The sequence below is a fragment of the Amblyraja radiata genome, chromosome 2 (assembly GCF_010909765.2).
Source record: "Amblyraja radiata isolate CabotCenter1 chromosome 2, sAmbRad1.1.pri, whole genome shotgun sequence".
Lineage (NCBI taxonomy): Eukaryota > Metazoa > Chordata > Chondrichthyes > Rajiformes > Rajidae > Amblyraja > Amblyraja radiata.
In genome coordinates this window covers 28,769,845-28,787,167 of record NC_045957.1, presented here as the reverse complement: position 1 = coordinate 28,787,167, position 17,323 = coordinate 28,769,845, and the positions used below count along the sequence as shown (strand labels likewise).

Here is a 17,323-nt window from a genome sequence, read left to right as displayed (position 1 = left end):
AAATTTCCAACTCTACACTTTCATTACAAAATATCGAAGTGCCACAAAGAGCAGTATGCAATATGAAGTTGCCTTGCATTTGCTGGTAGCTTTATAAATAGGTTTATTGGGAAATTATGTAAGACGGACTATGTGTTATTATGAGTTACATCTTCCGCTGTTGGTCCATTATATCCTGATTCCCTCTTCATCCTGTGAGGACCTCTGCCCAGTGATCACACTCAATTACTGTGCTTCCCCCAATACCATTGGCAAATTTGTGATAACATTTCCATTATTGATAATGTTAAGGGGCACGATTTTTTTCATGCACTTTAATACTCTGACTAGCTTCAACAGATGGAACACTTGAAGTGTGGGGAGGAGGGAGTGAGTGCAGACAAGTCCAGAAAGTTATTGTGGACCATTTACTTCACCTGGAGTCCATAGTTCCCTCAAGTGAGGTCAAAGCAGATTCACAAACATACATTAAACATTCCCATCGATGAAAAAAAAGTTATTAGTGTTTAAAATATGTTGAGATTCTCTCTCCTGAAGGCCACGCCCCTTCCCAAGGGACTATAAACCCAGAAGTGTTGAGTGCCTCAGTCAGTCTCTGCAAGATGGGGGAAGCGAGATGGTCATGTCTCTCAGTCTGAGCTGTGAATAACACTGAACACATGTCTACTAAATTGTGAGTGGTTTTACTGACCTGTTAGTGCCCTTAATGTGGTTTGAAAATATAGTATGGAAATGCTAAAGCTGTGTTGCCTTTGGTTTGGAAATGCTAAAGCTGTGTTGCCTTTGGTTTGGAAATGCTAAAGCTGTGTTGCCTTTGGTTTGGAAATGCTAAAGCTGTGTTGCCTTTGGTTTGGAAATGCTAAAGCTGTGTTGCCTAATTAAAGTTGCCTTGCCTAATTAAAGTTGCCTTGCCTAATTAAAGTTGCCTTGACTAATTAAAGTTGCCTTGCCCAATTCAAGTTGCCTTGCCTAATTAAAGTTGCCTTGCCTAATTACAGTTGCCTTGCCTAATTAAAGTTGCCTTGCCTTCTATTGAATTAAAAGTCTAATCTTGACCCCTTCCTGTTTGCGCTTTATATTGATTTTAGAAAAAACGCTACCACGTACGGCTGTGATTTTTGGGCATCTTACTCAGAGTCCCCCTCCGCTCATCAGGTGCCGAGGATTTTTCCCATCGATAAAAAATAAAAGAGCTATTAATGTTTTAAAAATGTTGATATTCTCTCTCCTGTCAATCACGCCATGAAGGCCACGCCCCTTCTTGTGGGAGGGGGCGAGGGACTATAAAACCCAGAAGTGTGGGCAGGGCTCCGTCTCTGCAAGATGGAGGCGGGAGAGGTCACGACTTGCTGTCTTTAGTGGCCTTGCACCTTGAAATGGTATGTAACTGCACTTGAATTTGGTGGCCTTGCACCCTGCTTGAAGTGGTAAGAAACGGCACTTGAATTTGGTGGCCTTGCACCCTGCTTGAAATGGAATTTCAAGGAATAGCCGTGTGTCAACCGCCAGCCCACCAGCCGTGAGTGAGTGTGCCGCCAGCACAACAGGCTTGAGTGACTGAGCCGCCAGTCTAAGAATCCATTCGGCCCACAACATCCATCTGGTACCAAAGATGGACACAATGTGCTGGAGTAACTCAGCGGGTCAGGCAGAATCTCTGGAAAAATTGATAGGTGACATTTGGAAACATCACCTCTCCATGTTCTCCAGAGATGCTGCCGGACCCATTGAATTACTCCAGCATCTTGTGTCTATCTCTGGTGTAGTTTTCACTTTGTTTGAACTAAACCATATTCCTTCTATTTGTGCTTTAATACATGTAACTATGAACTAACATTCATTATGCCTGAGAACATTACTTGGATTTAAATATGCTCAGTGCAATTTTACATCGCATAATCTTGCACATAATTCTTCAATTGTGGGAAAATCTGTAGGGCCAATTTTTCTAAGGTGTTGCCAAGACATCAATTAGCTATTGTGATGTAAAGGAAATAAGTGGTGGTTATAAATATCACGAATGCAGCAAGGTCAGTAATGATTAAAATACAAAACTTCCATATTATTAAACTAGTTACAGTCATATGGCATGGAAACAGGCCCTTCGGCCCAACTTGCTCATGCCGACCAACATGCCCCATCTACACTAGTCCCACAAGTAGTCTTTTTGGAAAATTTGCCTCAGTGATCCAGCGACAGCATCATACACATAGGTGCACCCTCACGGCGGCCTGTGTAAAATCAGCCAGAGAAATCAACAACCACACACAAAACAAAATCCAGTCTGCTGTTAAATGAGGTGGTCCACCCGTCAATCTACTGAGTGAATAGGATTCCCCTTCTCCTTGACAACTTTGTTTTTGCTGCTGTTGTTTGTTCCTTAAGCTTTGAGCCACAACACAGTGGGTGGAAAATGACTCTTTCCACTGCCCTGTTATACAATGGCAGGTATCAGGTATATTATTTGGTTTGGTCAGCGCCAAATGTGCCCTTAATACTTAAGACTGCGAATTTGTTTTTAATCCTTCTCTAGGATGCCTTCATTAGTCAAGCTAAAACGGATGGCTCTTTGGTCCTCAAATTAAACTTCTACAGCACATACACAAACATTTGTACGCTAGGATGGATGAGGAGTTTTACAACTTCCCAAAAGAAAATCTATGGCTGCCCACTGAAACGGTGAGCGTCGGATGGTAACGGGAGGCAGAAAGATACACAGGCAAGACAAGCTGATCGAATTGTCTCTGGCAACCACGATAACAGCTAATAACACGATCAATCAGAAATACCTGGGCTCTTGGAATCGGATTACAGGGAGCGAGAGGCAACCTCGTTCCGTCTCGAATGCAACTTGTAACACGGGAGTTGAGCCCACGTTAATGCTTACACTGGGACAAAGAGACAAGGGAGGGCACGCCGTTGTCCTTCCACTTACCATAACGTTGCCTTGCATTTTAGCTGTTTTAATCATTGATTGCTTCTTCATCATTCCTCTTTAACTCACTTCAGTTATAGTTGCTGTTCTTGATTTGGGATTTTTTTTTTCTTTTTCTTTGGTTATGGCTAGTGAGGTCGCTTTTTTTCCCCTTTATTTTCCCCCGGTTTTTTTTTTTGTTCAAATCAGGCAAAGCTTTAAGAAATATCCCATGGCAGCTTCGGAGAATTCACCGCCGCCGCTGCTGTTGTTGTTACAGCCTCAATACCATCGCTTGTCCGAATGCACTGCACTCTAAAGCTGTAGACGACACTCATCGCTGGGGGAAGCTGCAAGATCGATCTAACGTGGAGGGAGCATCCTTAGTGGAGAAGCCCAACAACCTCTGAATTAATTCTCTCTTTTTTTATAAAAACAAAAAAAAACACATCAACAGCGTGTCAGAAATAGTGAGACCTTCCAGTTTGAATTTGTGGGTTCCTTGTTGAATTCGGCACACCCTAGATGTTCTAAAGAGCCCGGCTTCCAGTCAATTACTGTAACTGACAAGTGTTTAGCAGGAGCCCCGTGGCTGGGGGAAATTGAGAGATGACTTGGACCAGCCGAAGTGGAAATAAATCACGCTGCTGCCAGTTACTATGAGACACACGTTACGTTTCTATGGTTGCACTAAGTTGGCCCGTGGCCCGATGTAGGAAACGCAGGAGTGTTTGCGGATTCTCTCTCTCTCTCTCTCCTTTGGAGGGATTTGGACCTCGCCCTTGCACCGCCGTCGATTCAGCCCCAAACTCCCTCCCAACCCACCCTGGACATCATTTGGGGGAAACAAAAAGCCGAGCAAAACACAAAGTGCTGGAGGAACTCAGCGGGCCCAGGCGACGTCTGTGGAGGACAAAGGACAGTCCACGTTCCGGGTCAGGACCCTCCAGGTACTTTGTGTTTTTACTCGAGATCTCCTTCTCGTATCTCCATTTCAAGGAGCACAGCTCGGCCCGATAAAGCTGATGCCGGTTCAGTGATGAAAGCGTGGGGAAGAGCTGAGGCTGTTTATTACATTGATCTGACTCGTGCATTGCAAACATAAAGGATCGTATACATGCCACCAATTCGGTGGGGCGATGGAGACGGGGGTCCCACGGTACCAAGATGCCCCTGTTTTGAACTTTCGCCGCCGTCCGGATGGGGGAGGGTGGGGTATTGGTACACAACCCACGTATCCGGTTCGCGTTTGGTGTGCCTTTGCATTTCATATTAACATTAGCTCGTGTTAGAGGAGAAAGAGCGAGCCAGAGAGGAGGGGAGAGATTAATAATTATCAATGATCTGGAAGAAAAATGCTTGAACCCCCTCCCCCCCCTATCATTTTATTGCGCGTTAATTCATGAAGGCGCAGTGGCGTGATGAGTTCCTGTAATTAAAGGGAAACCGATGAAAGAAACATTGGCGCTGGTAATAATTTTCGCCTTTCCGCCCGACTTAAGCCTGCAGCCGCCGCCGAAAAACAGGGATAATAAGCTTAATTGTCTTTTTATTCAATGTTTCTACCCTAAAGGCTATCCATATATTGCCCCAACCGCAACAATTAGAATCTGCTGATGACATTTGGCATATGGCTGATTTATCGCGACTATCATATACATGGGCAGTGTTACATGATAGAACATATAACAGTACGGCACAATGAATGACACATTGTCTGTGCCGAACATGATGCCAAGACTAACAAGTATCCGCCTGCACATGTTCCATATCCTTCCATGTTTAAGAAGGAACTGCAGATGCGGGAAAATCGAAGGTAGACAAAAATGCTGGAGAAACTCAGCGGGCGAGGCAACATCTATGGAGCGAAGGAAATAGTCTGAAGAAGAATTTCAGCCCTAAACGTTGCCTATTTCCTTCGCTCCATAGATGCTGCCGCACCCGCTGAGTTTCTCCAGCATTTTTGTCTTCCATATCCTTCCATTCCCTGCATATCCATGTGCCAAGACCAACACTTATCTACCTGTACACAACCCATATCCCTCCACTCCCCTGACATCAGTCTGAAGAAGGGCCACGACCCGAAACGTCACCCTTTCCTTCTCTCCAGAGATGCTGCCAGTCCCGCTGAGTCACTCCAGCATTTTGTGTCTACCTTCGATTTAAACCAGCATCTGCAGTTATTTCCTACACACCATATCCCTCCATTCCCTGTATATCCATGATCCCAAGACCAACTCTTATCTGCCTGCACATAACCCATATCCCTCCATTCCCTGCATGCATATCCATGTGCCTATCAAAATGTATCTTAAATTCCCTTATCATATCTGCCTCAATCACCGCCCGGCAGCGCGTTCCAGGTATTCACCACCTTCTGATTTATGATTTAATATTGGAAGGCATTTTAAAAAAAAGTTTTTATTTATTACAAAAATAACCTTTCAGAATAAAAAAAACCCCTATATAAAACAAAAACTGCAAATACTCTTCATACATTCTCAGTGGCTACACATTCAACAGCGTCATACTGGATCTTATAAAAACTTACAATATTCTTAAGGGGTTGGACAGGCTAGATGCAGGAAGATTGTTCCCGGTGTTGGGGAAGTCCAGAACAAGGGGTCACAGTTTAAGGATAAAGGGGAAATCCTTTAGGACCGTGATGAGAAAAAACTTTTTTCGCACAGAGAGTGGTGAATCTCTGGAACTCTCTGCCACAGAAGGTAGTTGAGGCCAGCTCATTGGCTATATTTAAGAGGGAGTTAGATGTGCCCCTTGTGGCTAAAGGGATCAGGGGGTATGGAGAGAAGGCAGGTACAGGATACTGAGTTGGATGATCAGCCATGATCATATTGAATGGCGGTGCAGGCTCGAAGGGCCAAATGGCCTACTCCTGCACCTATTTTCTATGTTTCTATGTTTCTATACTCTATTGCGTTCGAACCTCACTTTAAAGAAAAACTCATTGCCACCCTTACGCCAACCTGTGGGTAATATCTCTCCCCTTGTTTGTGCCTTAATATTGAAGCACTATTGTTTTCAGACCTTGGTGTCGAGTTGTAATTGGTTTCGCTGGATATAGACACAAAGTGCTGGAGTACTTTGCGTAGAGGAGTGGTGTCTGTCTGTCATCGGTAGAAACCAGCACCTGCAAGTCCTTGTGTCGGAAGGAACTGCAGATGCTGGTTTGCACCAAAGATAGACACAAAACACAGTGGGACAGTCAGCATCTCTGGATAGAAGGAATGGGTAATTTTTTTGAGTCGAGACCCTTCTGAAGAAGTCACTCCAGCATTGTGTTCCTTTCTTCACATGTACTTCTTTTTACACACATTGTGTATCGCTGGATGGAAGAAACTATACGCTTCAATACAAGTGCATTGGGTTGAATTGCCTCCTTTATCGGTGGTGGTCTTTTCTGATAGTAAAGAGTCGCATACTTATTGTATATATTAAAAGGGGGGTATATTTTGGAAAGGGGGGGGGGGGGGGCTAGTGCCATAGAGTCAGGAGTAATACATTTCGTTACTTGACTCTATGACTAACTGTGTCACTGCTGTGCGGTTGGCTAGTATTCACATTGATAGTAAGCAACACGCATCTATTTGCCAGTTGTGCACTTAAACTGCTTGGCGTGTTCGGGAATTAGAGGGTTTTTTTTTTTTTTGCTGAACCTATCAACATAGAGCTCCACACAGTTGCAAGTTTCGAATGAGGTGACTTTACATTACAGCATCAGAGGCCGCACAGCGGAAAGCACAGCTGGTCCCATTCCTACCCGCTGACACTTGACTTTACACTGACATTTAGACTGACGTTCGGCGCACTATCGGGGGAACCCCGCAGTGTCAGTCTGAAGAAGGGTCACCCATTCCTTCTCTCCAGGCAGAGATGCTTCCTGTCCCACCGAGTTACGCCAGCACTTTATGTCTATCTTCGGTGTCAGGGATGCTATCCGTCAAATAAGGTGCCCAGTCCCGGGAAGACGTTAATAGAGTGCGTGTGTGCTGCTGTATGCTTGTGTGTGTGAATGCGTGTGAGAGTGAGTGACTGAGTGTGTTTCTGTCAGTGTTTATGCCTGTTCGTGCGCGCCCATCTGACCTGTGTGTTTTAGTTTCTAACTGTGCATGGGTGCCTATGTACGTTTGTGTATCTGTGCCAATATGTCACTGTGTGTGTGTGTGTGTGTGTGTGTGCGTTTCGTATCTGTGTTTTTGTGTCTGTCGGTGTGTATGTTTGTGTTTTTGTGTCTGTCGGTGTGTATGTTTCTGTGTTTGTGTCTGTGTGTGTTTTCTGTGTGTGAGTGTGTATTTCTGTGTCGGGTGTGTGTTTCTGCGGGTGTGTGCGTTTGTAGTTCTGCGTCTGTGTTTCTGCGATTGTGTGCATGTGCGTGTGTCCCGGCCAGTGAAATATGCGAAATAAATGAAAGTAATTTATTTCCCACTGCGCCTCCCTGCACTTTCCTGCGTTTGGTAGATTAAACTTACAAAGGCGGCATTCACTTCCCTGTGTATTATTCATTAATGCTACTCATTTTTATTGGTTGTATCTGCAGACTACAGATGCAGCTATATTCATTATGCTGCTCCGTGATAGATTACCTTCATAATACAAACTACTATCACGCTACCAGACAAATGGACCAAGTTGCATCCCAGAGGTTTGTAAAGGCGCTGATATGTATTTCTGTGGACAGTCCACAGTCCGGTATTTACGTTGTAACCCCGGGCTTTGCGCTCGGAACACATTTGAACATCTGCAAATTATACAAGGACATTACGCCACACCTAATCCCCAAAATAAAGATTTTTTAAAATAATGCTGTCATTGATTCCAAAATCCGAAGATCAGCTAAAAAAAAATTTCTCCTGCCTCATTAAGGTGAACTCGTTTTCTTTTATCTGATTTTAATTGCTCTTCCACCTGCAATTAAAGAGAAGACATTTACCCAAAGCCCACTCCCCAGAAGCGGGTTTTCCGTCCCAGTGTATCCAGCGCGCCGCCTGTAGGCGATGATTGCAGGTCTCTTATGTGCTGGGCATGTCTGTTTCCGCCTCCGCCCAGCGTGAGGTTATCATTTCCAACATTGTTGCGTTTAGTTTATTGTCACATGTACCGAGGTACAGTGGAAAGCTTTTGCTGCGTCCTAACTGGAAAGACTGGACATGATTAGAATCGAGCCATCCAGTGTACAGGCACAGGATAAAGGAAATAACGTTTAGTGCAAGATAAAAACCAATAAAGTCAGAGGGTCACCAATGAGGTGAGATAATGGCTCAGGGCTGCTTTCTAGTTGTTGGCCCGATAGTTCAGTTGCCTGATAACAGCTGGGAAGAAACTGTCCCTGAATCTGGAGGTGTGTGTTTTCACATGTATGTACCTCTTGCCTGATGGGAGAGAGGAGGAGAGGGAGTGACTCATCGTTGATTATGCTGGTGGTCTTGCCAGGCAGATGGGGAATGTAGATGGAAGGGTGTTGGTTTGTGTGTGTGTGTGATGGGTGTATTGTGGAGTAACAGTAGCCAGCAGCCACTCACCCCTATCCTTCCCATCACCCTCCCCTCCACCCCAACCACCACTCCCCTTGGCTATTTCAAACAGGGCACAGGTTTTGCATCTTCTCACTGGCTAGAGTTCACTCATCAGATTGGCACAGTAGTAGAGTTGCTGCTTTGTGGCGCCAGGGATCCTGACCATGGCTGCTGTCTGTATTGAGTTTGTATGTTCTCCCTGTGACCGCATGGGGTTTCTCCAGGTGCTCTGGTTCCCTGCCACATTCCAATGAGTGCAGGTATGCAGGTTAATTAGCTACTGTAAAATGTCCCTAGTGTGGAGGGTAGAACTTGTGCACGGGGTGATCGTGGACTCAGTGGGCCGAAGGGCCTGTTTCCACACTGTATCTTTAAAGTCTTAAACCAGAGTGCGGTCCTGACCTCCCATCTACCCCATTGGAGACTTTTTAACTATCTTTAATCGGACTTCATCTTGCACTAAATGTACTTTATTTGAGCACAGCTTAATCGTAACCATGAATAGTCTTTTTGACAGGATAGCACACACACAAAAGTTGTTTCCTTACCCTGGTAATAGTAAACTAAACAAAATAACTTCGCAGTTGTAAACTAAACTAAATAACTGCAGGTACTATCACAACAATTAAAAAGCATTTGGACAGGTACATGACAGTCTGAAGAAGGGTCTCAATTTGAAACATCACCTATTCCGTTTTGCCAGAGATGATGCCTGACCCGCTGAGTTACTCCAGCATTTTGTGTACCTTAAGTACTTGGATAGGACAGGTATAGAGGGATATGGGCCAAACACAGGCAGGTGAGACTAGTAAACAAGGGGCATATTGGTCGGCATGGGCAAGTTGGGTGGAAGGGCCTATTTCCACACTCTATGACTATAACTTCTCAGCCGACCACATAGCATAGTTAGGAAACCCCATGAACATTGACTTTGTTTTAACTGCTGATGTTGCCACCATTCCCAGAGCTGATGGTTGCATTCTTGGCATGGTCATTCCATCAATGCTGTGAGCAGTTAGCTAGTGAGCTGCCTTAGAGTCATACACCGTGGAAACAGGCCTTTTGGCCCAACTGATCCACACCGGCTAACATGTCCTATCTACACTAGTCCCACCTGCATGCATTTAGCCCATATCCATCGAAACCTGTCCTATCCATGTGCCAATCTGAATGTTTCTTAAACGTTGCCATGGTACCTGCCTCAACTACCTTCTCCACCAGCTTGTTCCATACACCCACCACCCTTAGTGTGAAAAAGTTCCTATTAAATCTCCCTCCCCCCCCCCCCCCCCCCCCCCCCCTCCTCCCCCCCCCCCCCCCCCCCCCCCCCCCCCCCCCTCTTGAAACCTATGTCCTATGGTTCTCAATTCCCTTACTCTGGGCAAGAGACTCTGTGTGTCTACCTGATCTATTCCTCTTATGATTTTATAAACCTCTATAAGATCACCCCTCATCCTCCTACGCTCCAAGGAATAGAGTCCTAGCCTGCTCAACCTCTCTCCATAGCTGAGCCCTCAAGTCCTGGTAACATCTTGAAACATACCTTCTTGAAACATACAAGAGTATGAATTAGAGACAGAAGTACATTGCTCAGGCCCTCAAGCATGTTCTGACTTTTAATACAATCATGGGTGAACTGATTGTCATCTCAATTCTGCATTCCAGTCTAATTGTAGCAAACTTTCACCTTCTTGCTTCTCAAAAATCTACATACCACTGCCCTAAGAACATTTTAAATTTAAAAAAAAATTATAAGAGTAAATCTTTGAAGATGCATGGAGCAAGCAAAATTAGTATACATTTTAATGTCCTTCCATTCTAAATGTTCTCACGTTGCATAGATGACAAAAGAATTGATGACAGTTTCACAATAAGAGGCTAAATTCTTATGACAGACTGATCCCAAGTTCACACTAGTTCTATGTTATCCCACTTTCTCATCCACACACTAGGGGGGAAAATGTTCAATGCTCCCCAGGAAGAGAATTCCAAACTGTCTGAGAGAGAAAATAAAGGCTTCATCAGTGAATGGATGATCAATGGTTGACATGGACTCAATGGGCCGAAAGGCCTGTTTCCACAATCGATCAATCTTAATGGGCGACCACATTTTTAAAACAGTGACCCCCCTAGATCGAAACTTTCCCACAAAAGGAAACACGAGAGATACAATACACTGCAGAAGCTGGAATCTTGAACAAACGTGCAAAGTGCTGGAGCAACTCAGCAGGCCAGGCAGCATCTGTGGGGGGGAAATGGATAGAGAACATTTTGGACACTTCTTCGGACTGACGAAGAGTCCTGACCTAAAATGTCACCTGCCCATTTGCCTCCACAGTTTCTCTCCACTTTGTCAAGACGTCTCAAGATCAATCTGCATTCCATTTGATGAACTTGGATCTATTGATGAAGAACAGTAAAGGGCCTGTCCCACGGGCATGCGACCTGCATGCGGCAAGCACGACCTAACGTGGTCGCTTGAGCCGTATGGCATGCGGCAAGCGCGACCAAACCAGAAGCGGGAGCTGCGCGGAGGTCGAGTGAGTGACACGGCGTCAAGGCGGCTGCGGGACGGCAGGCCGTTGCCGCGCGGAATTTTTAAACACGGTCCGTTTTTCGGAGCCCCGCGCGATGTCGGGACCAACTCCATACGGCTCCGGCGATCGAAGTGGGACGGGCCCTGCGAGGCCGTATGGCTCAAGCGACCACGTTAGGTCGCGCTTGCCGCATGCAGGCGCATGCTGGTGGGACCGGCCCTTTAGGTCGCGATTGCCGCATGCAGGTCGCATGCTCGTGGGACAGGCCCTTAACACATCTCCCATGGAACATAGAACAGTGCAACACAGGAACAGAACATCCAGCCCACAATGACCATACCAAATTTCATATCAAGTTATTCTCCTCAGCCTGCGCAGAATCCACACCCCTTCATTCCCTGATATCCATGTGTCTATCCAAAAGCCTCTTCGATACCACTATAATACTTGCTTCCACCACCACCCCTGGGAGCACATTAAAAGCATCCTCACTCTCTAGATAAAAATAACTCACCCACACATCTCCATTAAAATTAACCCCTCTCACCTTAAAGCTATGCACTCTAGTTTTTGACATTTCCACCCAAGGAAAAACAGCTTTGGCTGTCTGCTCTAACTATGCTTCTCATAATTTTGTATGCCTCTATCAGGTCTCCAACCTCTGACCTTTCAGGGAAAACCATACAAGTTTGTCCGACCTCCTTATATCCAATACCTTCTAATCCAGGCAGCATTCCGGTAAACATCTTCTGCACCCTCTCTAAAGCCTCCACATTGTTCCTGTAATGGGATAAATAGAACTGCACACAGGGCCCTAAATACGGCCCAAAGTCCTAGGTTACTTCCTGACCTTTTCACTCAATGTCCCACCCGATGAAGGCAAGCATACCACATGCCTTCTTTGCCAATCTATCTACCTGTCTTGTCACTTGCAGGGAGCTGTGGACTTGGACACCAAGATCCATTTGTATATCCCAGTTGCTAAGTGTGTGTAATTTGAAGAGAAATATGCAGGTGCTGACATTTCCCATGCAGTCTAAATGGTGGCCGACTAGGAAAAGGGGAGATGCAGCGAGACCTGGGTGTCATGGTACACCAGTCATTGAAAGTGGGCATGCAGGTGCAGCAGGCAGTGAAGAAAGCGAATGGTATGTTAGCTTTCATAGCAAAAGGATTTGAGTATAGGAGCAGGGAGGTTCTACTGCAGTTGTACAGGGTCTTGGTGAGACCACACCTGGAGTATTGCGTACAGTTTTGGTCTCCAAATCTGAGGAAGGACATTATTGCCATAGAGGGAGTGCAGAGAAGGTTCACCAGACTGATTCCTGGGATGTCAGGACTGTCTTATGAAGAAAGACTGGATAGACTTGGTTTATACTCTCTAGAATTTAGGAGATTGAGAGGGGATCTTATAGAAACTTACAAAATTCTTAAGGGGTTGGACAGGCTAGATGCAGGAAGATTGCTCCCGATGTTGGGGAAGTCCAGGACAAGGGGTCACAGCTTAAGGATAAGGGGGAAATCCTTTAAAACCGAGATGAGAAGAACTTTTTTCACACAGAGAGTGGTGAATCTCTGGAACTCCCTGCCACAGAGGGTAGTCGAGGCCAGTTCATTGGCTATATTTAAGAGGGAGTTAGATGTGGCCCTTGTGGCTAAGGGGATCAGAGGGTATGGAGAGAAGGCAGGTACGGGATACTGAGTTGGATGATCAGCCATGATCATATTGAATGGCGGTGCAGGCTCGAAGGGCCGAATGGCCTACTCCTGCACCTAATTTCTATGTCTATGTTTCTATGTCTTTGTCCTACTTAGTGGTAGAGGCTGAAGGTTTAAGAGCCTGTCCCACTGTGCAAGGTAATTCAAGAGTTCTCCCGAGTTTTCCCCTGATTCGAACTTGGAGAACGTACGTAGCGGGTACGTCGGAGCTCGTGGATGTCTCGTAGCGGCTCGTAATGCTAACGGCAGGCACTCGGGAAATGCGGCAACTCGTGAAATTTTTTCAACACTGTGAAAAATGTCCAAGAGTAAAAAAATCCTTGTGATGAACATACCACGAGTTTGATTTTTTTTTAAAAACTCGGGAGAGCTCTTGGGTAAACTCGCATCGTGGGACAGGGGCTTTAGGAACTGCAGCTGGAGCAGCCTCTGTCACCATGCTGCACAGTGTGCTTTGCAAATTGTACACTTTACTGCTACAATGCAAATTTTGCTTTGATTCTTTGAATTTTGCCATTCAGAATCAATGAATGAACAGCCTTGAATTTTCACACCCTTGTTGAGTGAAGCATTTCTACCCATCTCACCTTCACTAGTTAAAAGTACAGGAGACTTTCCACTCCAGTCATGTTTCATCATTTCAATTCCACCTACCATCCATTGGTCTGTGTCCCATGACACCCGACCCAACAAAAATCTATTGATCTCACTTCTGACAACTTCAAACAGCCCTGTCTCCATGGTCTTTTGGGAAAAGGGATTTCAGGACTTGTGAGAGAAAAAAAACTGACTCCTGACTTTATTCTTGAACGCTCTTCATAAATTAATAAATTATACGAACAGAATTAGGCCATTTGGCTCATCTACTCTAGTAATCTAATCAAGTCTACTCCGCCATTCAATCACGGTTGCTCTATCTTTCCCTCTCAACCCCATTCTCCTGCCTTCCCTCCAAAACTCCTGACACCATTACTTATCAAGAATCTGTCAATCTCCCACTTAAAAATATCCATTGCCTTGGCCTCCACAGCCTTCTGTGGCAATGAATTCCACAGATTCACCAACCTCTGACTAAAGAAATTCATCCTTTTCTCCATTCTAAAGATACGTCTTTTTATTCTGAGACTATGTCCTCTGGTCCCAGATTTCCCAACTCGTGGAAATATCCTCTCCACATCCACTCTATCTGGGCCTTTCACTATTCAGTAAGTTTCAATGAGGTTCCCCCCCATCCTGTGCTAATCCTGCCTCTTCATTCAAGGCTCATCAAACAGGGGATTTTTTTTCCTTGCACTAATCCTGTTAATCCTTTCATAATTTTAAAGATACTGGTTAGATTACCTGCAGATTTATAGCATAAAGGAACTTCAAGGCATGTTTAAGCAAGGTGTTGTGATACTTTAATCCCTCTACTATTATCTCGATTACTTTTTTGGCGCTTGCAAATTTATCTGCAGTATTGCAGATGAAGATTCACTCAGATGCTCCAATTGATGCATAACTTTCTCCACAATTAATTCAGGCTCTGATAATTCAGTGCAAGGAGTCCTTTAGCCCCTTCATTTACCTTTTATCTTTGTTTTAATGGATTTGTACTCGTGAACAACGAAATCCCTTACTTTTTTTTTCCAGCTCTGTCCAAGACCACAAGAAATTGTAGAGAGTTGTGGACATGCAACCTCCCTTCCTTCCATCGACTCCATCTACACTTCACGCTGCCTCAGCAAGGCCACTGACATAATCAAGGACGAGTCTCACTCTGGTCACTCCCTCTTCTCCCGCAAGGGAAAAGTCCCGCACGTTTGGTAATGAGCTTAGATGGAATACTGGTGTTAAAAGCAGAGCTATAGTCGATGAAAAGCAGTCTGACGAAGTTGTCTCTCTTGTCTAAGTGTCCGGGGATGAGAGTAGGGCCAAGGAGATGGCATCATTCATGGACCTGCTGTGGTGGTAGGCGGACCACAGTTGTTCAAGGCTGCGTGGTAGACTGGATTCAATGCGTTCCATAACTAATCTCTCAAAACATTTCAGGAAGGTGGATGTCAAGGCCATGTGCAAAATAAGTCCAGTAAAGTCCTATTCAATATAGTCCGAGGATCTCCAATAGGGTAGAATGGAGGTCAGGGCTGCTCTCTAGTTGGTGATAGGATGGTTCATTTGCCCGATAACAGCTGGGAAGAAACTGTCCCTGAATCTGGAGGTGTGCCTTTTCACACTTCTGTACCTCTTGCCCGATGGGAGAGGGGAGAAGAGGGAGTGACAGGGGTGTGACTGATCCCTGATTATGTTGGCGGCCTTGCCAAGGCAATGTGAAGTGTAGATGGAACTCAGAAATCCCCCTTGATTAGTCTATTAATCTCAGTCTAGTGGCTGCTCTTTGCACAGATATCAAGACTGCTTTCATGTTTAGAGAAAGGATATAGTTAATCACGAGGGAACGTTTTACTAATCCACTGCTCGGAGGTAATCCCCATTCAAAGAAATGACTGTCAGCCCTAAGTAAACGTTGCCCACCATTATCCTGCAGCAGAACATAGAGGGGACGCTGTGAGAGACGCAGTCATACATCTTTGAAAGTCTCACTCAAAAGGCAGACTGGAGGACTGTTTGAAACATTCTGCTCTCAGATGCTCCATCATCGAGAATCACCCACTGTTCCCTTTGCCACTCGGAGAAAAATGATTTAACACACACACACATATATATACATATACATATGAATAAAGTGTTGGGGGAACTCAGCAGGTTAGGCAACAACTGGGAGGGAATGGACAGGCAATATTTCAGGTTAAGACCCTTCTTGAGAGTTTGTCTGGGACAATATTAACCAAGAGTTTAGCTGGTCTAACTAATATGGTGTGATGATAAACAAAGCAAGCACAACACTTGGTCAAGGCACAAAGTGCTGGAGTAATTCAGCAGATCAGGCAGCATCTCTGGGGAACATGGAGAAGTTCAATGGTACTTTTCAATTTACAGTGGTGATGTTTCAGACCGGGATCCTTCTTCAGACTTGTTATAGAGGGGTGAAAGAAAGCTCTTCCATCTCCCCTCCCCACCCTCCCCCACCCCCAATCAGTTTGAAGAAGGGTCCTGACCCAAAATGTCACCTATCCACGTTCTGATGCTACCTGACCTGCTGAGTTACTCCAGCACTGTGCATCCCATTTTGTAAACCAGCATCTGCAGTTGCTTATTTCCACAATACTTGGTTGTATAACTACATTAATTGATATTATGCTGAACCTGTAAGGCAACCTTAAGCTGCATCTACAGTATGGTCCGAATGATATTAAACATCGAAACAACCAGAAAATCCTCACCCAAATAAACAGAGAGATCTATAAAATTAAAAGTGGGAATGTAATTACAGTCATTTCCATTTTGGGTTGGGTACTCCCTACTCATGATTTGCTGCAACATACTCTTTGAGTACAGGGCGGCACAAAGATGCAGTGGTTGAGTTGCTGCCACAGTGCCGAAGGGTTTGATCCTGATTATGGGTGCTGTCAGTACGGAGTTTGTACATTCTCCCTGTGATCATGTGGGTTTACTCCGAGCGCTCCGGTTTTCTCCCACACTCCAAAGACGTGCAGGTTTGCAGCTTAATTGGCTTCAGTAAAATTGTCCCTAGTGTGTAGGATGATGCTAGTGTACGGGGTGATCACTGGTCAGCATGGATCTGGTGGGCTGAAAGGCCTGTTACCTCGCTATATATCTAAAAAGGAACTGGGCACAGTCAGTTTGTACGCCAGCAACCCGTTAAAATCCCAATTTTATTCTTGTTGGAAATTCAGTTGCTGTGGTTCCAACTTCAGTCAATTCAATGGCTGACCTTTCAGTGCAGTACCAAGGGACCTTTCCTTTGTCAGAAGCTGTTTTTCAGATATGATTATAACCAATGCCTTGTTGGCTCAAGGTACTCTTTCTTACACTCCCTCCTCTGAATTGGTAGGTTTTTAATTCAAGATTCACTCCAGAAAATTCAGTAAATAATCCAGCCTGAAGCCTCAGTGTAGGATTGAGGTAGCACAGGAAAAAGACTGTGCCATTTCATCCCTCACCCCATTCCACATCAGACACTCTCTGACTTACGTAATAGGCGATTTACAGAAACTCACATTTACCTCTACTCAGGCCCTAATACAATCAAGGCAGTTTGTAACTTCCACAACACTGCACAATGACTCAACCTAACATCAGAAACAAGCCGGCAATGGCGGCAGTGCCTACCCAGAAGGCCGCGAGCTGCAGAAAGCGCCCCGGAAGCCGCTGAGACAGTTCACACTCTCAGTGGTGGACATAAAATGTTGGAGTAACTCAACGGGCCAGGCTGCTTCTCTGAAGAACATGGATAAGTGACGTTTTGGGTTGGGTCCCTTCTACAGACTCAGCAAGTTATTTTGGGCAGGGGATGGGGACGGTGATTCTGACTTGTGTAAAACCTGGCCCACGTATGTGTTCACAGAAGGTGACCTTCACGCTAGTTGGGGAGTGCCTGTATTTAACAACATCATGCTTTATCGCCATGAGTTCTCCCTTGTCAAATATCCCTTAGCACCTCTGACCAGCCAAAATCTACACACCTCAGATTTAAAATTACCAAGTGATCCTCCATC

General features: G+C 45.2%; 1 protein-coding gene across 2 annotated transcripts in view; it reads right to left on the bottom strand.

The window, feature by feature from the left end:
* Positions 1–17,323, bottom strand: part of dpp6 (dipeptidyl peptidase like 6) — a 1,023,588-nt gene that overhangs the window by 933,555 nt on the left and 72,710 nt on the right. Inside the window, exon 1 of one of the 2 annotated variants that reach the window (XM_033044163.1) lies at positions 2,936–3,081. The exons of the other annotated variant lie outside the window; for it this stretch is intronic. Within the exon in view, the coding sequence (XP_032900054.1) occupies positions 2,936–2,989 (54 nt within the window). The 5' untranslated portion in view covers positions 2,990–3,081. Of the gene's footprint in view, positions 1–2,935; positions 3,082–17,323 lie in introns of those variants that run through there. 2 annotated transcript variants of the gene reach the window in all.